This window comes from Portunus trituberculatus, chromosome 30 (assembly GCF_017591435.1).
Source record: "Portunus trituberculatus isolate SZX2019 chromosome 30, ASM1759143v1, whole genome shotgun sequence".
NCBI lineage: Eukaryota > Metazoa > Arthropoda > Malacostraca > Decapoda > Portunidae > Portunus > Portunus trituberculatus.
Genome location: NC_059284.1, coordinates 9947750 through 9973762, shown reverse-complemented (window position 1 = coordinate 9973762; position 26013 = coordinate 9947750). Strand labels below are relative to the sequence as shown.

General features: G+C 46.7%; 1 protein-coding gene across 11 annotated transcripts in view; it reads right to left on the bottom strand.

Annotated features, from left to right (window-relative positions):
- LOC123511006 (kalirin-like) overlaps nucleotides 1-26013 on the bottom strand; it is a 310494-nt gene that overhangs the window by 43943 nt on the left and 240538 nt on the right. For 8 of the 11 annotated variants that reach the window (XM_045266621.1, XM_045266619.1, XM_045266623.1 and 5 more), the window contains 2 exons: nucleotides 23778-23937; nucleotides 6068-6112 (listed from right to left, as the gene is read on the bottom strand). In XM_045266621.1, coding sequence (XP_045122556.1) covers nucleotides 6068-6112; nucleotides 23778-23937 — 205 coding nt within the window. The remainder of the gene's footprint in view (nucleotides 1-6067; nucleotides 6113-23777; nucleotides 23938-26013) is intronic. The other 3 variants (XM_045266625.1, XM_045266628.1, XM_045266629.1) reach the window with 1 other exon arrangement.

Genomic DNA, 26013 nt, shown 5'->3' with positions numbered 1-26013 from the left:
CTCTTATCTCCTCTTCTTCCTCTCCTCCTGTGTCTCCATCATTATCTTTTTTTTTTATACCATGTGGCCTTTTCACGGGAATTTATGAGCTAAAGGCGATACTTTTTAAGGTACCTCCTATCTCAAAGCCCACCCACTAGGAAACCGTTGGCCGAAGTGAGGAAGCCCAACCTACACTCGGACCTCTTCCTCCTGTGTCTCTCTCTTCAGTAACAAAAAGCAGTAATTTAATGAGTCAATCAGTCAGTTAGTCAGTCAATCATCTCTTCTTCCTCTCCTCATGTGTCTCCGTCATTATCTTATGTATCTCATCGCATCTTTGTTATGGAGAGAAGTAAATAAATAGACGCATGTTGTTGTTCACTTGTGATTCTCTGCGTTCCATCTCATCTGTGTGCTGACAACGTGGTAGCTGTCTCATCAAGGAACCATTCACTCGCATTTGTTCGCAAGCCACTTATTTGCATTGCGGTGGTGTTCAAGAATCGACTGTGGACCCAAATTTACTTGTATATTTTGATTATGCCGCAAAAACATCTCTCTCTCTCTCTCTCTCTCTCTCTTAGCCAAAACAAAGACGCATTCATTGATTTTTCTCTCTTTTTCCTTTATTTTTTACTGTATTTTCTTAACACTGCGTATGAGGTCCAGTAGTATCATGTATTATAACACTACTACTACTACTACTACTACTACTACTACTACTACTAGTAGTACAATAAGACCAATATGTGGTTAATTCAAATGGTAGTAACAATTAAAAACAAACGAAAAAGACGTGTGTGTGTGTGTGTGTGTGTGTGTGTGTGTGTGTGTGTGTGTGTGTGTGTGTGTGTGTGTGTGTGTGTGTGTCGCTCCGAGTTGATACCACAGGCGGTGCAGAGGGGGTGAGTTAAGACAGTTTCCGGGCGATATTGATGGTAGATGAAGCGAGAGAGGAGGAGGAGGAGGAGGCAGCCCTTCGTGATCTACAGTTACCCATGACAGTCTGGCGCGGCGTCCTTCCCCCTCGAGGTGCCCACCAAAAGAACCACAAACGCCTATTAACAACAACAACAACAACAACAACAACAACAACAACAACAACAACAATAATAATAATAATAATAATAATAAAACTCTCCTCAGTGAAGAATAAGACGCTGAAACAGAGAAGCAAGACAGACAAAGAGGCAGAAAACAGACAGATAAATTAGTAGAACATCAAAAGCGACAGACAGACAGACACAGACAAAAAAAAAAAGTCACTAAAAAGGAGCAACAGTGTAGAGATGCACAGAACAGAGAAGGACACAAAACAAAGCAAAGACTGGAGGAGGCATACACACACGGAGACAAAGGATCACACACACACACACACACACACACACACACACACACACACACACACACACACACACACACACAATGTTATATACTAAAGAGAACAGGTCCCGTGATTGTAGTAGTGGTGGTAGTAGAAATATACTTTTTTTTTTTCGTTTTCTCTTTTTTTTCTACGTCACTTCATACTGACATGAGACTTCTCTGGCATGTACGTGAGTCAATGTTTTTTTTTTTCTTTTGATAATTTATTCATAGTTATTCTCCTCTTTTTTTTCAACATTCTCCCCCCCCAAAACCCCTCTTCTGTCTACTTGCGTGATGATTTTACGTGCTTCCCTCCACGTGACTATCAGGAACGTAACTGAATGACGGAAATAAATGAGGTGAAGTTAAATTACACTGCCAACCATCACTACTACTACTACTACTACTACTACTATCGGGTGAAAGCAAGAGTCTTCCACAAGGTAACATTAATTTCAGGAGGAGGAGGAGGAGGAGGAGGAGGAGGAGGAGGAGGAGGAGGAGGGAACGTTGTCATGAGGAAGGAGGCAAATTACGAGGCATGATGGACAATTTGAACTAAGGCGATGCGTGAGTCGTCGAGGCCAGCGAGAGAGAGAGAGAGAGAGAGAGAGAGAGAGAGAGAGAGAGAGAGAGAGAGAGAGAGAATGCATAAAACGTATAAAGGATCTATCTATGAATCTCTCTCTCTCTCTCTCTCTCTCTCTCTCTCTCTCTCGTGCGGTGATCGAGTTTCACCAAAAACACCACCTCGGTCGCTAACAACGCCAACATGACTACCAATATAATGATCTTATCTGTAATCCACCACCACCACCACCACCACCACCACCACCGCCAAACACAGCTGGCGCGGCTCCTGTACCATTTGGCCGCCTCACAACACACCGTCTATTTCAAGTACAAAACACACAACACAAGTACACACGGGGGACGCGGTACAGGGCGCCTCACAGTACGGGTTGGTTTACAAGTTTACGTAGTTTCCCTTTGGTATTTCGAGACCGTGACAGTGAAGTGGGCGGTGTGCGGGGGCGGTGTTGGAGCATCTGGACGAAACAGCGAGGGTGGAGGGAGAGGTCAGGGAGAGGTCTTCGTGTTTTCTATGGCCAGTATTGAGATAGGTGATCGAAAAGAAAATACCAGAAGAAAAGTAATTGAAGAATCTTTGCTATAAAAAAAGCATCATGAAAAAAAGAAACTAATGATTTAATTGAGGGGAAAAGTAATAGTTGAAAGTAATAGTGGTTAAGAAAAAAAAAAAAAAAAAGAAACAGTAGTGCTATTATTTATGGGAGAAAAATAATAATGGTTAGGTTACGTTGGGTTCAAAATAAAAACAAGAGCATTCAATATCTTTCTTACTCCTTCTTTTTACTTTCGTTATTTTCTTTCCGTGTTGTGTTTTTATTTTATTTTATTTCCGTTGTTTACTCTCCTACAATCATTCAGAAACACTTTGTTCTCTCACCACGACTGTTTAAAAGCGTCAAAAAAGATAATTAGCCTGCTTCTCAAGGTTGTTTAACCCTTTAATAATTTACAAACCTTGTTAATCTGCCACTAGAACCTTAAGTCTTGAAAACCCGCGTCACTTCCCTTTTAATAATATAGAAAACCTTTTTAATCTGTCGCTAGAACCTTAAGTCTTGGAAACCCGTGTCACTTCCACTAGAGCCTTTGAGTGTCGCGGAGGTGCGGCACAGGAATGTTTCAGAATGTTTCTTGGTGTTGCTTGTCATAAATAGTTTCCTCAAGGTCAAGAGGTTTTGTGCTGTTATACTTAGGTTTGCTATATCCAGCCGTGCAGTGTAAAAATAGGTTACTTTTACTGGGTAACAATAACTGACCGGGTTCTCACACTTACTGTTCTCTTATCTGTCTCCAGTACTAACTAGTTAACTGGGCACCAAATACTAAGACATATTATTATTATTATTTATTTTAGGCTGGAAATATTGGCGGATTTCTTACATGTGGGTATTTTGTCTGGGGTATCTTGTCTGACCACTGTGACTTAATAAGGAATAATGTAAGTCCAAGTAGTATAGAAATTAGCATTTTTAGATGGCAGCAATCATTCAAGGATTTCTCGTACACAGCGGTGTCTTCTCCAACCACCGTCACTTGATAAGGAACTTTGTAAATATAAAAACAAGTGAAAGTTGTTGCTTTTTCTCATGGTTGCAATAATCAGTGGATTTCTCGTATATGTAGGTGTCTAATCTAACTCCGTGACGTAAGGAATCCCCTATAAATAAATAGGAACTGTTTATTTATAGGCGGAAGTAATTACCCGCGGATTTCTCCCTGTACACAGCCTTACATCACGCCGGGAATAACCACGATACCAAAAATACTAGTCAATGGAATATCTTAATCCCTTTAATGTTGGGATACATTTCTACCTTGAGTTTTTGGGTGTGATTAGACCATTTTATCGACATTAGGAAGGGTCTATGGAGGTCAGAAGATTAGTGGACACAGTCTTCACTATTTTAATCCCGACACGAGTTTCTGAAGCTGTACAAAATCACCAAATTGTAAGAAAAATTAATATAGAAACGCATCATGGTACTGAAGGGGTTGAATGAGTACAAAATATTATGTGCGTATATGGGCGTGTGTGTTACCTAACTAACCTTTGCCTATAAGGAAGAGATGGCTGAAAGGGTAAACTAATCAACCACTCAATCTTCCTTTCCTCTTCACTGAACATGACATAAGAAAATGACTGAGATAAACAAAACAACACAACACAAAACAAAGCAAAAATCTGACCAAGCTTCTCCATGAATCCCAAGCAATCTGTCACGTACCGAGCCTCAAGGACTTGGGTTGACTGAAGGCTAACTTACGAGGCGACTCCTTCCTGACAAACAAGGTGGATCTGTATGCGTGTTTATAAATGGACAAAATTCCTGCATCTGAGAGAACAAGAGTGGTAGGGAGCCAAGAGCGAATATTTGGCGGGAGGCGCTCACTTGTGTACTTGAGAGAGATTGCCCGGGCGATGACGAGGGATGGGGTGAGGGAGAGGAGGGGAGGGTACGTGGTGAGGGGACGGGGATAGAGGGTGAGGAGGAGAGGGTGTCAAGGGTGGGAGTCGAGAGAACAAGGCTCTATCATCCAAGTGGTTTCTGTGACTGTTATTGTAATGATTAATGTTATGTTAGTATTTTGTGTACTACTACTACTACTCTCTCTCTCTCTCTCTCTCTCTCATCTTGTCACGACCTAACCAGCCAATCTGCTCCACGGGTCAGGTCAAATACAAAGGCGGGGTCACGGGATCAACAACACTCACGACTCACAAACTCTCACAGCACACCTGGCGAGGGAAGGGCCGCCTGCCAGGTGTGAGGGAGACCTGTCCGAGCTTCCATCAGCGGCAGGCAAGGATGTGGCGTGGTGTGTGTGCCACGTGAGTAATGTGGCACAGGTGTTGAGCGTTGTTGCTGAGTGCTGACCACTCTCATCTGGGTCACTCTGGCACTCCTCCTTTCCCTCCCTAACTCCTCACTCTCTCTCTCTCTCTCTCTCTCTCTCTCCTTTCCTCAGCTGCACCGGATACTTGCGGTCTCCTGACGTTGAGTAAGCCTCCCGGTAGCTTGGCAGAGATTCCCGCCTAAATGTCACGTGGTATGAAGGAAATACTACTCCTGCTGGCTTGAGGGGAAACAGGCCGCCCTGGTCGCGGCGCAGAGCAAGGACCACCAAGCATAAATAACAATCGATTGCTAAATTATGATTGTCCCACGTCTTAAAAATTGTATAAGAATGAATGAATTGTAAAATAACGTGTCATGTTAGTTGCTGCGCCCATGCCACGTCTTCCTCCCGCACTCAATGCTCACAGATTGGCACCCTTGAGCACAGTGCACTTCAAAGTGTACTATGCGAATGCTACCCTTGCCACACTCACCCGCCCGGCGCTATGACACTGCTTCTATAAAACCTGACGGCGCAAAAAATAGCCCTGACTTACTTTATATTCATTCACGCAACCACCGTCATTGTTCCTTTTCCGCAGCCCGCATAAAGCATGCAGAGCGGCCCATCCCGCCAGGCACAGGGATGGCCTCGTTGGCGGCGGCGGCGGCGTCATGTGTCGCGGCGCGACGCGAGGGGGCATTCCTCCCTGGGATGTGCTCGCCGCCTGCTGGTCAGGATGTTTAGTTCCACTCTCAAACACTGGTAGCGTCACTGCGCCAAACATCCGGGGTGTGTTGACTCTTGCCGCCCGTTAGGTCAGCCTCATAGGTGCTGCGTGAGGAGGCGATGATGACCAAGACGCATACTTATCCCTCAGACAGACACACACACACACACACACACACACAGATAGACACAGACAAACAGACAAGTGGAAACCTAAATCCCTCGCACACACGTGTCTCCTCAAGACTGATACTGCCAGGATTGCTTGCCTCTGCTCACCACAACCCGCGAGGCGTGACGGCTCAAGGACCCTCCCCTCCCTACCTGTGGCGACACCTGTGACACCTTCTCTTAATGCCAGGACGGAACTAGCTCGCCGCACCTGCTCAGCATAACTAAGGTCACATCAACACAGGAAACACTGCACTAACAACAATCAGTAAATGTACGGAAGTGGCACCGTCATCACCGCGATATCGAGGCGCTCTTTGTCGCGGCGCCTCTCTCTTCCCCCCACCCTGACTCACTACGCCCTCAACAACACAGCGTCACCTACCGTGGCCGGGCCCTGCCACCTGCGGGGGTCATGTCTCTCGCTCACCTGAGGAAAGAGAAAATACGAAAGTTAGGTGAAGTAACGTAACACTCAAGCTGCACAAATGTGAGAAATGATGCTATTGATGCAGGAAATTATGTGGGAAATTTCTGTCAGAATTATAGTGTGTGTGTGTGTGTGTGTGTGTGTGTGTGTGTGTGTGTGTGTGTGTGTGTGTGTGTGTGTGTGTGTGTGTGTGTGTGTGTGTGTGTGTGTGTGTGTCCCTGGAAAAATAACCATACGTATTAATTATCAACAAGTCTTAAAGCAGCAAAATATAATGTACGTATATTAAAAAAAAAAGAAAGAAAAAAAAAAAACTGATTACGACAAAACTGTACGTCTTCTAGTGAATCGATATCACCGGGATTGCGAAACCACGTGGGTGTGCATGACTCTGCGCGCGCATGGTGTGTGTGTGTGTGTGTGTGTGTGTGTGTGTGTGTGTGTGTGTGTGTGTGTGTGTGTGTGTGTGTGTGTGTGTGTGTGTGTGTGTGTGTGTGTGTGTGTGTGTGTGTGTGTGTGTGTGTGTGTGTGTGTGTGTGTGTGTGTGTGTGTGTGTGTGTTTGTGTGTGTGTCAGCCTGTATAGGTACCCAGTCACAACTCAATCAGGTATGAACAGTTCAGGTGAGGGGGTGATGGGAGGAAGGACAGGAGAGGAGGAGAAGGAAAGTGTAGGAATAAAAGGAAGAGGAGAGCAGGAAATAAAGTCACGCCTTGAAGCACTCCACTGCCTGTCCGTCCCTCAGTGCTCTTTTGCAGCACACCTAGCGGAGCGAGGCGGGGCTGGGACAGGTAGAGGAGAGAGTAACGATCATTGCTACCAGTGCAGTATACACAAGATCTGAGTCTAAAGGGAAACTACAAGAAGGTTCCTCGCTATCATTATGAGGCGTACTGTAGCGACCCACGCCTCCCCTTGCCTCTTAACCCCTTCAGTACTGGGACGCATTTTTACCATGAGTCTTGGGTGTGATTCGATCATTTTATTGCCATTAGGAAGGGTGTATGGAGGTCAAAAGAATAATGGCCACAGTCTTCACTATTTTAATCCCGACATAAGTTTCTGAAACTGTATAAAATCACCAAATAATAATCAGAAAGAATATAGAAACGTGTTAAGGTAATGAAAGGATTAAGAATGAAATGCTCACACGTCTCCTTTCACAATTAGGGGCATATTCTCAAAAGTTCAGGGATTCTACCACTATCAATAGGTCTAGAGGTTGCTGATGTCTTCAAGGGTGTTCTCATGATTCCAGTGATAATTTAACAAGGAAAATTTTGTTATTGAAAATAAAAATACTCATGAGAACCTGACTAATCTTGTGGCCTCTGAGATCTTTGTTTATGACGACGTCCATACCCTGACGTTCTCCAATGCAGGTGCAGCACAAACCTCGGGGAATGGGTGACAGATCCTGAGGTGCTGATGCTGCTATGACAACGGAGCACACGCAACACAACACACCACAACACAACACACCACAACACAACGCACACACAGACAGGCAAAGCAGGACGCGTGTCATAATTACAAAGCAACACCAAGGCCACGAGATTAATGACTCCCTGACGTGCATTGTTTACTTGCTACAAGGAAACGTGCATCACTTGAAGGATCAGAATGTGTTAAGTTAGAATGCTTTGCTATAGTGGCGCCGCGGAGACAAAGGGAGCCTATCTGCCCAGAACAAGCCCAAGGTAACCACGCCTCATTAATAGCCTTCTAAAACTAGTCAATTTATTCGTATAAGAAGTTATAGGCTGTCAATTAACTCGCAGCGGCAGGGAAATGTAACAATGAAGAGCCAAACGTCACAAGTGAGACATGAGCACGTCAGATGGCGGCTCACAAAACCACGCGGTAATAATCAACAGGATCCGAATAATTTACACACCCGCCGCTTTCTTTTGCAACTCGCGTGGGTCGACGGTGAACGTGACTCCCTCCCCGTCCATTCCTTGCAGAGAAACGTGCGTCACAGGACTGCCTATCGCTATCTTATCTGCGGGATGACACGTGACGGATGGATGGAGGAGGCGTCTGAGTGAGGGTGGAAGTGGTGAGAGGGACAGGAATGAAGAAGGCAGGATAATGTGAGTGGGCGAGTGGGATAATGATGCGAAGACTATGCTAAAGTTACAGATTAGTGTGTCAAGTGTAAGTGGGAGAGTGTGTCGGGGGGGAGGGGGGAGGTTAGCTGCTTAAGTACTTAGCGTGTGGAGAGGAACGTTAGGCAAGAAGGCAGGGTGGGTGAGAACTCGACATTGGGGTAGTGCAAGTAACATTAATGGGGTACAGGTACTGGTTGACTGGTTCAGGTGTTACCCTCCTGTCAGTGTGGCGGTGCTGAGGCAGACCAGGGGACGGCTCGGTCAAGTGTGGCGTCTACAACAATCTGAAATCTGATGAGCACACAGCGACTCATCAGTATAACCTGTTGACATCCGCATCTCTAACTTTCTCGGCACCTCAAACACTGCACCCCCTCACCCCGACACCCCAACCTCCACCCAACCCTTACTCCCCTGACTCCCTGTCCGCAATATCATGAGGCGGAGCAGCACGAGGAGTGAGGGAACAAGAGGAACATTGGGAAGTGAAGCACCTTGAGAACATCCTGGGCGGGCTGGGCGAGCAGGGCGCCCACCATGGCGGTGTACAGGTGGCTGCTCACGTCTCCGGGGGAACACTCCAGGCTGGTCCTCTTGCGGTTGGCGCTGGGCGAGAAGCTGAGCGGGCACGCAGGACGGTCTCGCCCCGTCGGGATGGTTCCCACGCTCACCCGTCGGGGGGCCGAGCTCCCGCCGCCCGTCATGCCCACGCTCAGCCGTCGCCCCATCTCTGCTCCTCGCTCACGAATCTTTTCCAACATCGACATGTCCTCGGATTTCTGGCGGCCACTGTCGCGTCACGTGTCCACCGCCACTACAACTACTACTGGCGCGTGTTTCAAAGCCTCTCACATCACCTGTCGCATCAATGAACGTGAATACAAAAAGCTTGACCTTGAGACCGTCTGCCACCCGCTAAACAAGGCAGCCTGCAGCCTCAAGGTTAATGAAAATATAAAACATTCCTGAGCGCCAGACGCCCACTCGGCGAGGCGTGTGGCACTGCGATAAAAAAAAAATGTATCACCTTCCACCCAAAAAAAAAAAAAAAAAAAAAAAAAAAAAAATCCATCCATCCCGGCTAAACGAGACCCAGCGCTGCCCAGCGGGTCACGCCGGGCACGAGAGTCACGCACGCATCTCCACACGATTGATGGTTACCAATACTCAAATTTCCTTCCTCGTTAACGGCTTTAAGTATTGTTTGCAGACGCGCGGCTTGGCGGCGGGACCCGTGCGGTGCCGCCCCGTTATCGCCTGGGCAGGCACAGCTGGCGGGGGCGTGCCGCCTGCCCGCCGAGGAAGGATCGCGGACCTAATCCCATGGCTGAACTGTCGCCTTTAACAGCAGAAGGTCGAGGCGAGACCAATCAATACCGCTTAGCTGCGACAGGTCGTGACGAGGATACGTGCATAGGACGATCCTCAGTGTTACGGGCTCCTCGCCCCGCCTCGCCGTCCCGCTCCGGGAGGGGAGGGTCGAGGCGGGGCCAGGCGGGGCCAGGCGAGGCGGAGCGCGGTGATGCTGTGCGTGTGTGAGTGTGGTGGTGGTGGGGAGACAGGCAGCCTGGGTGTACATGGTGTTAATCAGCTGCTGGTGACGGGGACGAGGATCAATAGCAGCGGCGTGTCAGGACAAGCGGCAGCGGCGGCGTGCCCCGGGGAGCCTCCTTCCTTCCCCAGCTCGCTAACCAGGTATGAATGATGCACACGCCGCACCCCGCCCCTCACCCTCATCCTCACCCTCACCATTACGCATAAAGACACTCGATCACCACCATAAAGTTGACACACAATTTCGTAATGGTTTATTTTTAAGCCATTTCTTGGTGGCGCCGCAGCCTTTCCGAGGGACGAGTGGTGGCGGCTTCCTCGCGAGTCTTTGTGCTGAAGGGGCGGAGTGGGGTGGTGCGGGGCGGGGCAGAGGTGGATGAAGAAAACCAGAGTTGTCAGAATTATGTTATATTCGCGGCGTTCCTAGAGCCTTAACATCTTGGGCGACGCTCCTGACGCTGATAATGACATGTTTTCCGAGAATCTTTATCGTTATACTGGCGTCTCTCTCTCTCTCTCTCTCTCTCTCTCTCTCTCTCTCTCTCTCTCTCTCTGTCAAGCTCCTCTCACCGTCTAAAAAACACCAGCCTTCCCCTTAATGAACGCCCCTAAGCATGACCTGACCCCCGTAAACATGACCATACCACCTGACCCATATAACCCGGCGATGGGCGCAGGTGTGTGTGGGAGGAACCGCATGGACGTGGAGGAACTGCTTGCGTGTGTGCGTGTGCGTGCGTAACCCAAGTGCTAGTAATGTTGCTGAGGGTGTACACGAGGGGGGGAGACTCCTAGGAGAGTGTTGCGGGGGTGTGGGGTGGGTGTGGGGGCAACAGGTGGTGGCCGGCAGGTGGGCGGGGGAGAGAGGTGGGGGGAGTAGGGGTGGGTAGCCAGCTGACTCACCCGCCGACCACCTTCACCCCGTCACCACTACACTCCAAGTGCCCGTCACCCACGCCTACACCTTCCAAGACACACCTGTTGCACCTTAAAACTTTACCTGTGACCTCTTTTACGTTCCTACTGAAACCTACACCTGGAATCCTCTTATGAAATTATATGGTATTGGATTTTATTATCAAGTGACCTAAAGACTATTTAATCCCTTAGAAAATCCAAATTGTTAGCTATTTTCTACTTAAACACACACTTGGATTTTCTTTATGAAACTTTATGGTATTGGATTCTATTATCGTGACTATTTAATCCCTTAGAAAATCACACTTGCTACCTATTTACACTTGAATCTAAATAAGTACTCCTTTAGATAGCGTAGAGGTACTTAATTATTTTTTTCATTCTTCCAGGTGTTTATGAGTTTAAAACACCAGCCATTATTTACCTGGTGTCTTGTACCATTACCTATGCAGTGCTAGTCCCACACCTGTCCTTGTCTCAAACCTGCAGCTCATCCAGTCACATGCGTCGCTACAAAGGCTGGTTTGGCATAGGGCGCTGACTAAGACTTTGAGAGTATGGTAATGCTATGAGAGAAGGGTTATTTTTCTCTCTCTCTCTCTCTCTCTCTCTCTCTCTCTCTGACCCATATGAAGGTTGTAAGAAATATCATTACGTAGGACATTAAAAATTCATGGGTAATTGTATTGTGACTTGACACGTGGATGGCACACGCACGCACGCACGCACACACGCACGCACACACACACACACACACACACACACACACACACACACACACACACACACACACACACACACGTCACCTACCACAACAACGAATAGCAGAGCCTCCAATCCATCACACACACACACACACACACACACACACACACACACAGACGGAAAGGAAGAGGAGGAGGAGGAGAGAGAGAGAGAGAGAGAGAGAGAGAGAGAGAGAGAGAGAGAGAGAGAGAGAGAGAGAGAGAGAGAGAGAGAGAGAGAGAGAGAGAGAGAGAGAGAGAGAGAGAGAGAGAGAGAGAGAGAGAGAGAGAGAGAGAGAGAGAGAGAGAGAGAGAGAGAGAGAGAGAGAGAGAGAGAGAGAGAGAGAGAGAGAGGCACTCATCACTTTCTTCATGCTTCTTTCTTCTTATGGCGAGCGCTCACGTTCATCCTGATAAACCACACACACTCGCCTCCCTCCACGCGCCCCCACACATGGACCCATTGTCGCATAAGGAGGGAGATAAATAGGGGAACGAGGAACAGAGCGGGACGAGGAGCTAGAGCAAAGACAAGACAGAAAAGTAAAGGAAGGGAGAGAGAGAAAGGGATGAGGGAACTAACTATACTCTAACTACTGTAAAATGGCTCCTTGATTTTTTTTTCTTTTTATTTATACCATGTGGGCTTTTCACGGGAATTTATGGGTGAAAGGAGATACTTTTTAGGGTGCCTCCTATCTCAAAGCCCACCCGCTAAGAGACCGTTACCCCGCGTGAGGAAGCCCAACCTACACTCGGACTGTGGACAGGATTCGAACCCGTGCACTTGGAGACCCCTCGGACCCCAAAGCAGGCATGGTTCCACTGTAGCTTATTGGTAACGTAATTGATCTAATGTGAATAATGCTTGTTTTCTGTTGATCAACGCACTTATTACAAGGACAGCTCACGGTTTTCCTCAAGATCTGACAACCACGCATTCCCTGGGACACCATTCAAACCGAGACCCAAGACCCAAATCAGAGGACAGACTATAACATCAAGACAGGTAGATAGGTAGATTAAGGTGGACAGGGAGAGGATGGAGAGATGAGAGGGGAATATTATAGTACTCTATGATTAATAGATGGATGTATAATAGGGATACCCAGGGCACGGTTTCTAAAGGTTTGGGAGAACATTAACCCCTTCAATACCGAGACGCATTTTTACCTTCAATTTTAGCTATGATTAAACGATTTTATTTGCATTAAGAAGGGTCTATGGAGGTCAGAAGAGTAATGGCCACTGTCTTCACTATTGTAATCCCCCACATAAGTTTCTGAAGCTGTATAAAATCAAACAATAAGCAGAATGAATAAGGAAACGCGTTATAGTACAGAATGGGTTAATGGGGAGAAATAAAGGGAAGAGGAAAGGTCAGAAGGTATGGGCAGGATAAGACTCAATGGGGTGATACCTGCATGGGGGAGCACGGAGAAGGGAGGTAAACAGTCAGGAAAGATGGGGAGATGGGAAGGGAGGACATGTTGGGTGACAGTTGGGTAAAAGAGAGATGGGAGGATAAAGGATACGACATACGGATGAAAACTGTGGAAAAAAAAAGACGGACAGAGAGAGAGAGAGAGAGAGAGAGAGAGAGAGAGAGAGAGAGAGAGAGAGAGAGAGAGAGAGAGAACAGGTAGGAGAGAGAATCTGTGCATTTGACTTGATAGGGACGCTTCTGTTATTGAAATCGGTGCATAAATCACCCTTTCTGATTTGACTCCGGCCTCGTGCAAGTCTCGCGGGAACAAAGGACAGGTGTAGACGCAAACAAAGCTAACACAAGACTTCCAGGTAACTAAAGATGGATCAGGGTGACTGGCAAGCGAATCAGATCCCACATAGACACTGGATGCAGACTTTCTTTTATGGTTCTTCTCCTTGCTTCGTCTTACTAATGGCAATAACTTCTAACAGGTAAATTATATGTAAACTAATTATGATCACTAATGTTCGTATTCAGAAACGCTTTGCTCTCTCACCCCGACTATTTTCCAAGGCCAGAGAGATAATTAGCGGGGTTTTCAAGAGTGTTTCTCCAGTTAATTATAGAAATCTCGTGAATCTGCCTCTACAACCATAAAAACACCTTAAAAAACTCGTGTAAACTTAAAGCCTCTTGAAATAATGTAGATGAAGCAGAGAAGGGTTTGAGAATGCGAGCCGTAGACACTGACAAACAGAAGATGGTTAATAGATATAGGAAAATCATTAACACGAAGCTATCAGGCCTACATGTGACAGTCCTTGTAAAAAAAAACTCATTTACTCATCATCCATAAATCTATCAACCCTATTACAGTTCCGTATTGACTCACCACTAACAATCTCACGACAGTTCATAAATCTACCATTACTTATTTTTCCCTGATTTCTTTCCATGTTTCTTTGGTGATTTTCTTTATAACTACAGACGATGACTTTTCAAACTAACATAACTCTGAATATATATATCAGAGAGAGAGAGAGAGAGAGAGAGAGAGAGAGAGAGAGTACTTTCATATCATTCCTCGCCTTGCTTGTGATTTAATTTCAGGTAATAGGTGACAAATACTTCCTGCAGATAACGACAACCTCAACGTATTACTGAGGCACTGATAAAATGAAGCGTGACTTAATTTCCTGATTTTTTTTTTAATCTCTCGTTTTTTCCACGGATCTATTTACTCATAAAAATGGAGAATACTTCCTTTAAATACCAATGGCCTTAAGACTCACACCTCCACTAGATAAACATTATGACATCACCCTTATGAATCGCACCCCGAAGCCTTTCAGATTCCCACGTCCTTATTCTCCCACGTATCATTCCCGCCACGCCCCCGCTGCCGCCACGGATGAAGGGAAAGGGGGGGAGATGGGGGAGAAGGGCGGAAGGGGGAAATCCCGCGTAATGATGGGACAATACACGGCTTTCAATGTGATGTTGGAAAATTGTGACTATTTAACATTGCGTAAGTTTTTGGAGAGGGAAGCGCTGAGGAATGGTAGTGTATGATTTTATTTATCTATTTTTTTTAATGTAAGAGAGGAAACCCGGCCAAGGGCAATATAAAAAAAAAAAAAAGGCTACTGAATTACCAGTCCCGAGGGAGTTAGGCAAAAAAATAAAGGGATAAATGTCTTGAAACTTATTAAATGAAGTCAAGTCATATTAACCCCTTCAGGACCATGACGCGTTTCCATATTCATCCTGCTTACTATTTGGTGATTTGATGCAGCTTCAGAGACTCATGTGGGGGATTAAAATAATGAAGATTGTGGAAATTAAACCTTCTTAACGTCAATAAAAATCCTCTAATCGTACACGGATCTCGAGGTAAAAATGTTATCTCAGTACTGAAGGGGTTAAGCAGGTAGGGAGTTCCAGAGTTTACAAATCAGTGACATTTTCCTTAGAGGGTCATGGTGTAGTTTTATTTATTGCAGGTCTGTCACTCTAGTCTTGGGATGTCTGCAAACTTCCCTATTAAATGAATTCGTAGGAAGCTGGAAATACAGAAATAGGTAGTGAGTTCCAGAGTTTATGATTCAGTAAAATTCTCCTTAGAGCTGCATGGTGTACTCATAGTTTTGTTTACTGTAGCTGTCACTCTAGTGTTCAGTGCATGTGCCGAGGGATAGCAGGTGATGTAATGACAGGCCGAGATGCAAAGCCGAGTTAATACATTCTAACACATCGATAAGATATTGCAACATTTTATAACGCTAACTACAGGATATCTTTTTTACCCAAGTTCCGCATTACGCAACACTGACGTAGGAAACTCGTTGCAAAGAATGACGGGAGGAAACATTACGTCTTTTCGGTGACATGTTGAGGAATAAACATAACTATTTGACTTTACATAGGACATTTTTTTTAAGGAATGTCGAGCGATGATAAAAGAAAATTAAGTAACTTTAACCGACACGATATGATTGTGGGAAAAATAACAAAACTATCACACATCACGTAACCAGCGTCTTCAATAGAAACACAAGGACACCGACGCAGAATGAAGAGACATCGTAGAGACTTTTTATCACCGGGGACATATCAGACCAGTCATTACACATCCTACAGATTACGTAACTCAAATACCAAGGTCACTATTGCCACTCAAGCAGCGGCATTCCACACACACAGACTTGGGGCGTATTTTCAAACACTTCTCCGCTTCATCTTCACTATTTCAAAAGGCTTTATTCAAGTTTACATGAGATTTTTAACCCATTCAGTACTGGGATGTATTTTTACCTCAAGGGTTAGATATGATCTGACAATTCTATTTGCATTAAGAAGAATCTATGGAGGTCAAAAGATTAATGGCCACAATCTTCACTGTTTTAATCACCACATAAGTTTCTAAAGCTGTATAAAATCACCAAATAGTAAACAGAATAAATATGTAAACTCGTCTCAGTACTGAAGTTAAGGTGGTTTTATGGTTCTAGAGGCAGAGAGACAAAATTTATACATTATTAACTAAAGAAACACTCTTGAAAACCCCGCTAATCATCTCTGTGGCCTTGGAAAATAGTCGTGGTGAGAGAGCAAAGCGTTTCTGAATATCGACCTGGCTTGCACGCGTTTGTCAATCTGTACGAGGTGAAATTCTCTCCCTTGCACTAAATGACGCGAGGCACACAAAAGGGTGAGGCATTTTATCCTGAGAGTTAACAAGTCATCACCACAAAGAGCGGAAACCTTCATGTCCTGTCACAGTTTTAAAGACAAGGCTCTCTCTCTCTCTCTCTCTCTCTCTCTCTCTCTCTCTCTCTCTCTCTCTCATACACACACACACCTTCACTTTCCCTCGCGACACACGTAAAAAGCACCCTCACTCGCGACCTTTTCTCATTTTCTTTAAACACAAATGTAGACAGACAGTCCCTAGGCTGAAAATAAATACAGAGAGAGAGAGAGAGAGAGAGAGAGAGAGAGAGAGAGAGAGAGAGAGAGAGAGAGAGAGAGAGAGAGAGAGAGAGAGAGAGAGAGAGAGAGAGAGAGAGAGAATATTACGTATCTGATGTTTAAATACACCCTCGAGGGGACACACACACACACACACACACACACACACACACACACACACACACACACACACACACACACACACACACACACACACACCTCCGCACCAGCGAAGGATGTCATTACTTTACCCTATCCTTTGTGATTATTATCGTTACCCAAACCTAACCTAACCTATCCTATCCTTTCCTAACTTATTCTATCCTATCGTGCATCCTTACTGGTCCACATCCTGCTCTCTTCAGCTGGACAGATATCACTAATCTAACTATTTCACACTCAGTACTATGAAAAGATCATTCACCTTAGTTTACCACACTTTATCTCGCCTCACCTTACTTAACCTAACCTAACCTAACCATATGTCACCCTCAATACTACACCAACCTTTACTCCATCTAACCTAACCTAACCTAATCTATGACTCTTCCCAAGCATTCCTAACCGCTTCAGGAGACTTGTGATCCCTGCCCGTCAATAATGGCTGCCTGCTGACGGCCTACTGCAGCGCACATTAATTAAGTGAAGGGACACGAGTAAGCAGGGCGGTGGGTCACTGGGCCTTATAACTTGTCGCCTGTTCCCCTCCCCACACCAGCACTCCTGTATCCTGTGTCCCATTGGTGTGTGTCCCGTTTCCTGATTGTGTCCTATACTCGTGTGTCCTTGTCCCCCTGTCCCTTTCCTTTCCTACTCCCTTCCTTCCGCCCAATGGTGTCACAAGGCAGTCTAACACCTGGAAATGCGGCACCTTTACCTGTTTCCGTCACTTTTATACACTCCACTATAGGTTAATGTAATGGGTTAAAGGTTCAAACGAAGATACTGAAGTGGTAATTTGAGTCTTATGCACACACGCCCCACACACACACACACACACACACACACACACACACACACACACACACACACACACGGAAAAGAAAAGTCAAAGAAGTATTCGCTTCCTAAGTAACAAAATTCTCCTAAACCGTCACCCCAAGTCACCACTGTCGCCACTGTCACCATTATCAAGCATTACTCACACCTCAAGTTACCACCACCACCACCACCACCACCACCATCACTACCACCACCACCATCACCACCATTACTTTCCATCGTCAAAGGTCTGGCCCTCATCACATGCCACTTGAGGGCAGCGAAGGGCGCCACAGTTAGCTACACGCCACGCCCCACCACAGATGACACCACACTCACATAATGATAATAATAAGTTCACGCCACGGACTCCAGCTTTCACTTTCTTTCACGTAACTTGGACACACAGTCACCAATACATTTTCCCCATTACTCCTGTTTTTCCGTTTTTTTGCACGTCTGTGGCATCGCACGTATGAGGCAGACGGCGCCATGGGTCGACGGGAACGCTTTTTTGCCTCCCTCCGTTACAGGGCGGTGATTTATGAGGAGAAGGAACACGGAGGTAGGAGGCAGGGAGGCGTGGACGGCGCGCGGCACGGCCCTCACCTCACGGCACGCCACACACACACTGACTGACTCTGAGGGACAGCCAGCCGCGGGCACGTTACGCTTCTCCCCGCCGCCCCGTCGCCCAGCCTGCCCCTCCCACTCGCCCCCGACTCACGCCCCGCTCTGCCTGCCGCCCCCCATCACGCCTTTACCTTCCCTCACTCGCGGGGAGAAAACACGGGAAGTGAGGGAGACTGGCCACGAGACACCCGGAGTATGGCAAATGTAAGCCTGGAACCCGTTGTTCGTGGGATGAAGTGACACAGTGCCCTCCCGCCTCCACCTGATCCACCACCGGGGGTTATACTGGCTCCCCCGCGCCCGCCAGCCCCCAGGTGACCACTTATTACACACCTGGACACCCCCTGGACGCCGGCCCTCCACACAGTACACCCCAAACACACGCTAATTGTGGAGGGCCAAAAACATGTGCGAGTCTGTTGCCATATGCGGGGTGTGCACTTTTCTGACCTTGATAGCTCGCCAGCGCCGCGCCAACACTTCTGCCGCAACCTTTTGATTCCCCTTCCCCGCGGGTGCCGCAGCGTGGACCCCCATAGCCCCTGCCCTGCCCTGCCTTGTTCTTCCCTGCCCTCTCCCTCCCCTGCCTCACGCTGCACGAGACTCGATGGGACAGGAGCAAGTTTGGGGTTGGGACGCCTTCCAGTGAATGCTTGCGATGTTAATGTGTGATGACAAGAGGGATATTTCCATAGTAGTAGTAGTAGTAGTAGTAGTAGTAGTAGTAGTAGTAGTAGTAGTAGTAGTAGTAGTAGCAGTAGCAGTAGCAGTAGTAGTAGAAAAAAAAAAAAACAGGAATAAATCATCAAAGTAATAAGAATGACAATATTACGACTACCACCACGACTACTATATTACTACTACTACTACGACTATTACATCACCACTGCTACTACTACTACTACTATTATTACTACAGTCCCTCCCTTACCATGTCCTCGCGTCCCACCACACACACTCACAGCCTGCTACTTCTCTACACCTATGCATCCCAACCTTGCCACCGCCACCCCCTCCCTTCCCTTGACCAGCTCCCATCTCACCTCTCACCTCTTCCTCCCCCGGGTCGCCTCGTGTCCACTACCAACACAAACAACACCAGCCTTGCCATGGTTGTTGTGACTGACTGTTTCCTTCGCTAAACTTTCTCGTACACGGAAATTAGTCTTAGTATTTTGCTGTCGGTTTGTGTTTTATTGTCCTAACTATGAAGAAAAGTGAGGAAAAGGAAAGAAAAGAGGAAATGATGGTGTTTGGTGGTACTATTCATCTTTTTGCCTTTCGTTCTGTTTTTCTTCTCGATTTTCTGCTGAGTAAAAAGGAGCGGGGAAAAAAATGCGTAAAATATCGAAAAATGTATAATAATAATAATAAAAGCAAGATATAAATGCCTGTCCTTCCATTGTCTCATACTACATAAAAATATAAAAGAAAACAAAAACTAATCAATAATAAACTAATACATTAAAATCAATTACATAATTTTGTTGATAAAAAGACAATTTCTCTGTTCACTTTTCTCAAGCTAAGAAATAAAACAAAATAAAAGAAAATACAGTGAAAAAAAGGAACAAGAAAATCCCTCTCTTTCTTTTCTCAACACCCCAAAAAATAATAATAAGGAAAAAATGAAAAGAACGAAGAATCAAATAAAATCAGATAATCACGAAATAGGAAATAATAAATACAAATAATGCCAAAAATTCGACAAGTGAATTACGGAATCCCAAGATGGCCGCTATATAAATCATGATATACAGGAAAACTATAAATTATTTCTCTCACGCTCCGTTTTTCCTGTCATCAAAGAGGAAGGAGGGTAGGTCTCTCTCTCTCTCTCTCTCTCTCTCTCTCTCTCTCTCTCTCTCTCTCTCTCTCTCTCTCTCTCTCTCTCTCTCTCTCTCTCTTGTTGCTAGATTTTGTATTTTCTTCTACTGTTTTGTATTATCAGGCTCTCTCTCTCTCTCTCTCTCTCTCTCTCTCTCTGTAGGAGGAAGGAACTCTGACCTTATCTGCCTCTCTCTCTCTCTCTCTCTCTCTCTCTCTCTCTCTCTCTCTCTCTCTCTCTCTCTCTCTCTCTCTCTCTACAACTGGCTGTGTTTCCTCTACGGTGTCCCTGGAGGTAACACTCTCTAAGCTCTCTTGTTCACCTCTCACTGAATTCTCTTGATATTTGCTTGATTTTTCCTCCTTTTGTGTGTGTGTGTGTGTGTGTGTGTGTGTGTGTGTGTGTGTGTGTGTGTGTGTGTGTGTGTGTGTGTGTGTGTGTGTGTGTTTACATTTTCATCCCATCACCTGCTCTTTAATTGTCTGTCTTGTCTGCTGTGTTTAACTCTCTCTCTCTCTCTCTCTCTCTCTCTCTCTCTAGATCACTGGTATTTAATCTTCGTTGCCTTTTTGCTTTTTCTCTTTCTCTCCCACGTCTCAATATTTCTTTTATTCCCTTTACTCTTCCTCTCTCTCTCTCTCTCTCTCTCTCTCTCTCTCTCTCTCTCTCATACAACCATCAGTCGCCTTACAACACAAACCTTAGTAAGAACCACCAAATATTTACTATTCTCTGTATTATGAACGTATACGCCAGAGAAGGGACAAGGAGCAAGGAGGGGCAAGGAGGGAGGAGCCAGCGGTGCGTGGATATTAGCACGTGATTCCCTGGAGTGCGGCGGGGGGAAGGCATGAGGATAAAGGACAAAGGTTACCTCCGTGGGGTCCCGACTGAATGTTTTGAGGTGGCACAGGTGGAACGGGATGGGGCAGGGTGGGATGAGAGTGAGTGAGTGAGCACTTTACTTCCTGCTTCTTGAGAGAGAGAGAGAGAGAGAGAGAGAGAGAGAGAGAGAGAGAGAGAGAGAGAGAGAGAGAGAGAGAGAGACATGGCTTATCTCGCGACCATTCCTGTAATCTCCTCTACCCATGTGTTCCTTGTTCAGTGTCTTAGGAAAAAAAAATGCGTCTTTTGAGAGAGAGAGAGAGAGAGAGAGAGAGAGAGAGAGAGAGAGAGAGAGAGAGAGAGAGAGAGAGAGAGAGAGAGAGAGAGAGAGAGAGAGAGAGAGAGAGAGAGAGAATACCGACACTAACATGAATCAAAACATTTCTAATCCACATTAATAAAATCTGAGGCAAACTATTCCAACCTAACCTAACCATGTCCTTTTCTCTTCCCACCTCAAGGCAGTGGACACAAGAGCAGACCGCCACAGAATTCCTCCACACACAGTATTCACAAGGACACGGCAAAAGAGCGCAGGAAGCCTCTAGTCCTTTGCATAGTCTCGCCAGGGGATGTATGCTGAAAATTAACAATTCAGCCAAACACGACCACGTCTCTGCACCGTGACCCCGCAGGATTTTAACGACCACAGGCACCTCAGAGTCGTGAGGCTTGGCGGGACGGTGGTAGGGGTGTGGGAGGGGATACAGTGCAAGTCCCCACCCCCAGAGACACCCATCGCGGCCTACTTTTTCCCCTGCGAGTACCTGGTTATCTCGTTCACGGAAATACCAAGGCTGTAGCGTCACGCCCTCACCACCAAGCCAGGCCCACGTCCCCCTCACGCCCGTACACTCAGCATAGCGTCCCCCATGGCGCCTCCTGTCCTGCCCTAGCTGTGCCCCGTGCCAGGCCTCCCCTACCCTCGCCCCAAACAGTCACGGCGGCCTCAACTATGACCCGTATTCAGAAAAGCTTTGCTCTTTCACCACCACTGTTTTCAAAGGTCACACAGATGATTAGCTGGGGTCTCCAGAGTATTTGTCTTGTTAATAGTGTAGATATTTTATTAACCGTACTTAAAAACATATGTACCTTCACTAGTTTTACATAAGTAGTGAAGGTGCAGCGCAGTACTTTAGAATATGACCCCAACTTCTCCCACGCCACTCACTCCGTCTCCAGCCCGTATCGCAGAGATCTATACGTGCACACAATGCCAGGCGGCTCACATCTTCTGATCTTAAATGCGCACAGAGGCCTGGCGGGAGTAACGGCCCCGTGATGACCTAATAGGGCACCTCAAGGGCCGCGGGTCATCGCCACCGACATGAGTACTGCTCGTGCCATCAAACCAAGCCGCCCGTGCCGCTGATAGTGCCGCACCTGCCCTGCTAATGGCGCGGCAAACAACACGGCCCCGAGATTCCGTCACAGTTAACCTGACCTGGCGCGATGAAGGCATACACAGCCTCACGCACTTCCCAGGGCCACCTACACGGCTTAACAAATATTACCAGCGGTCATCAGTGTCACCGCCGCGACATTTAAGGCTTCTTACGCAACAGGCAGTGACGAGGCAACACGCGGGGCAGGCCTGGCACCCGCGCTCTTATCCTGCTTAACAGCCACGCCATTTCACCCGGGCGGCACTCCTTCCAGTCTTTTTGGCCCTGGAGGCTGTGTGGATCGGCGGGACGGTGGAGGGGATCTTTAATTGTAATGAGACACGACACTTCTGTCATTGCTGCTAATTTTTTTCAGTCTTCTATGCAACTTTTTATCCCTCAATGCATACAACAGTCATTTATTTATGGCTAGGGTTTGCAGGACGACTGTTGACCACCTCACCACGGAAGCCTCAACCAACGGCACACTCAAGTTTTTCCAGCCTTGTATAACCCGATGCTGTAGCGTGGCGGAGGTTAAAGGTCATCACGCCATCAGTGGTGTGTGTGTGTGTGTGTGTGTGTGTGTGTGTGTGTGTGTGTGTGTGTGTGTGTGTGTGTGTGTGTGTGTGTGTGTGTGTGTGTGTGTGTGTGTGTGTGTGTGTGTGTGTGTGTGTTTCCTGCCCAGTCATAATCAGCGATATTATTAGTGTCTAAACTATGATGCCAAACACGATTCACTGCATACTTTACATACAGATAAGGATAAAAACACAAGAAAAAAAAAAAAAAAAAAGACCTGAGAGCGATGAGGCGTCAATAAGAAAACTTGGGCAAACTGTGGGAATCGTGACAGACGCTAAGTAGACATCGTGACTTCACATGGCGGTGCGAGTGAAGTGGACATCACGTGTGTGTGTGTGTGTGTGTGTGTGTGTGTGTGTGTGTGTGTGTGTGTGTGTGTGTGTGTGTGTGTGTGTGTGTGTGTGTGTGTGTGTGTGTGTGTGTGTGTGTGTGTGTGTGTGTGTGTGGCGAGGAGGAAATTGCGCCAGTTAGCCACAACACACTGACACGCAGGCAAGCAGTCGCTGTTCCGCACCTTATTTGAAGTTTTGTAAATCACAGATGAACTAAATGAGTCAATGGTTCCCAGCGTGCACCAGTAGAGAGACAGAGAGCATCTAAAACTGTACACAACAACTGAGTCATGCGTCATAAGTCAAATGTAAGATGTGACACTAAACAATTGGATATTTTCTTTATTGAAAATCGATTAAAGTTGTATTTTCAAAAACAAAAACAAAAAATATCTAGTATTTATTCATATTACAAACGGACTTATTTTAAATTTTTTATTTGACGGAAAAATGTTGACGAAAACGCGCCAATGTAATGACAACACGACCTTTGTTTTACTGGAGCGACTCTCGATAACTTACTCAGAAAAAAAAAAATGGTTACACAACACCAAACACCTTCTGTCACTGATGGTTTTCGAAATTGTACTCCAAACTTATTTCGCAACACTGTATGAATAATGAGGACAAGCCAAGGCAGTGAAAGGGTTAAGGTGTTTGATAAGGCGTGAGGTTACTGAAGTGTTACGTAACTCGCACACCAAACCTTCACTCGCTCACTCACTCACTCACTGATTCACTTACTCATTTACTCAGATTCACTCACTCACTCACTCACTCATTCAGTTGGATCAGTACTTACCTTAAACCGCCGTTCCGAGTAAGCCTTCCTGATCTGCTTGTGGGCGTGCGGTTCCTTAGGGTGGGCGGTATCAGTCGCGGGCGATGTGGCCGAAGGCGACGTCACGCGGTCCACACGCCCTTGGCTCAGCTTCCGTAAGGGCGGAGGTAACCATTTTCGACTGCAATTAAGAAAAAAGGGTTCTGGTCACACACGGGAAGCAGGATGCACGACAGGGGCGTGGCGCGACTCCCACGCCACCACGCTGGGAGGACAAGCAGGCCAGTCATGTTTATAGTTTACTCTCAACAAACACGTCACTTCCTACAGGTACTGCACACCTGGGAGAGACACACTGGGAACCCTAAACACACCAATATCCTACTACTTACGATTCCCACCCTTACAAATATTAACTCCTTCAGTACCATGACGCGTTTCCATATTCATTCTGGTGACTATCTGGAGATTTCATACAGCTTTAGAAACTTATGTGGGGGATTAAAATAGTGTAGACTGTAGCCATTAATCTTCTGACCTCCACAGACCCTTCCTAATGCCCCAAAAATAATCTAATCGTACAGAAATCTCGACAAAAATATGTACCAGTATTGGAGGGGTTAATAGTCACTTCACAATGATTTACAGGATGTGGGATTACATAAACATGATTGACCAGTAATGTTGCCATGCTCTCGTGTCCTCAGCTGGCCAAGTTTCACCGCCAAGGAGCGTGACAGAGCATAATGCGCACCTTTCTGTCTGCGCAAAGGCCACAGCGCTACTCCCAACTCAGCACCGTGAAAGCACCTCTGCCTGGGCATAAAAACACTTCGTCATGCTTGAGGGACGCTTCGACATGCACACCTCAACACTTCCACCCCTTCATGGTACTCAGCCCTGTGTTCTAGCGCGGGAAATTCAAGGTCACGGCGCCTTGGAACTGAAGAACGTGTTGCTAACGACTACCACGACTGTTTCCTTGTGCTGCGTGGCGGGATGAAAGGGAAACATGTAGCTGTAATTTCCCTTTCGGTCTTTCAACGCACAACACTTCATTAGGGCTATTCTGAGACGGGTTTTCTTTCATTTCCGTATAACGAATCTGAGAAGTGTTCAATGCAGCCTGCAGGAGAGCCACTACAAATCTTCTGCAATATATCGCTTCACTGCACCTCCGTCAGAAGCAGGGACCGTTTGCGTTTATAGTACGATGTTATAGTGTCTCCAGATAGCTGTGAATAACGCCCCTCGTGGTGATGAACAGAAACATTACCTAATCTAATCTTCCGGAACTAGAAATTTGGTAACCCGTGTGGTATCTGATGGTGAGAAAGGACGGCCCCACCACCTCACCTCACCTCATCTCACTTCACATCACCTAACCATTAACAGGTGGACACGAAGAAGTATTTAACGTTCAAAGCCTCATGAATGACGTCCTCCGGCGGCAAACAACTGTAATATCCCCATCTAACCTAACCTAACCCAACCTTCTTCAACGTAAACTTCCGTCGGTAGAAACACAAGAATGCTTTACGTTACAGCCTCGTGAACGGCGGTCTCGTACGGCCACGCGCACAGTAGCGACACAACCTGACCAGTCACCTCCCCGCTCCGGTCTGTGGCACAAGGGTCGCGAGGGGCCCAGAGGATACGGGAGTTGGCTCAAGGTCATGAAAGAGACAGGAAAAAATAATGGGGGAAATAAAGCATATACGAAAAAAAGTCTCAGGGAAACACTGGGCTGAATCCAAAGAGTGAAGGCCTCGCTGTGATCGCCAACACGAGGGACATATTTCATCGCGATGGTTCCCTCTCGAAGATTTCTTGGCCAAATTTCCTCTCCTTTGCGTCTAGATTCGGCGGACAACTTTAAGGCGCCTTGAACGCTCGCTCTCTCTCCTCACACACACACACACACACACACACACACACACACACACACAATCATTAACGCCCAGGACGCTTACTACACAGGACGACCGCGCCGCCCATGGTCAGTACCGCGGGTGGGTGTGGCTTGATACTGTCCCTCCGTCAGACAGCTTCTCCCTCCCTCACCCGTCCTTCCCTCTGTCCAATTATGGCCCGGTGCCAGGAGGAGGAGGAGGAGGAGGAGGAGGTTATGGGCAGCAAGACGGCGAAGGAGCGAAGCGGATAACAACAAGAAGCAGAAATTTGTTTGTCATTCTCGTGAACAGAGAGGAGAGCGTGGCGGAGGCCCTTAGTGCTCTCATTAAGACAACTGGTTACT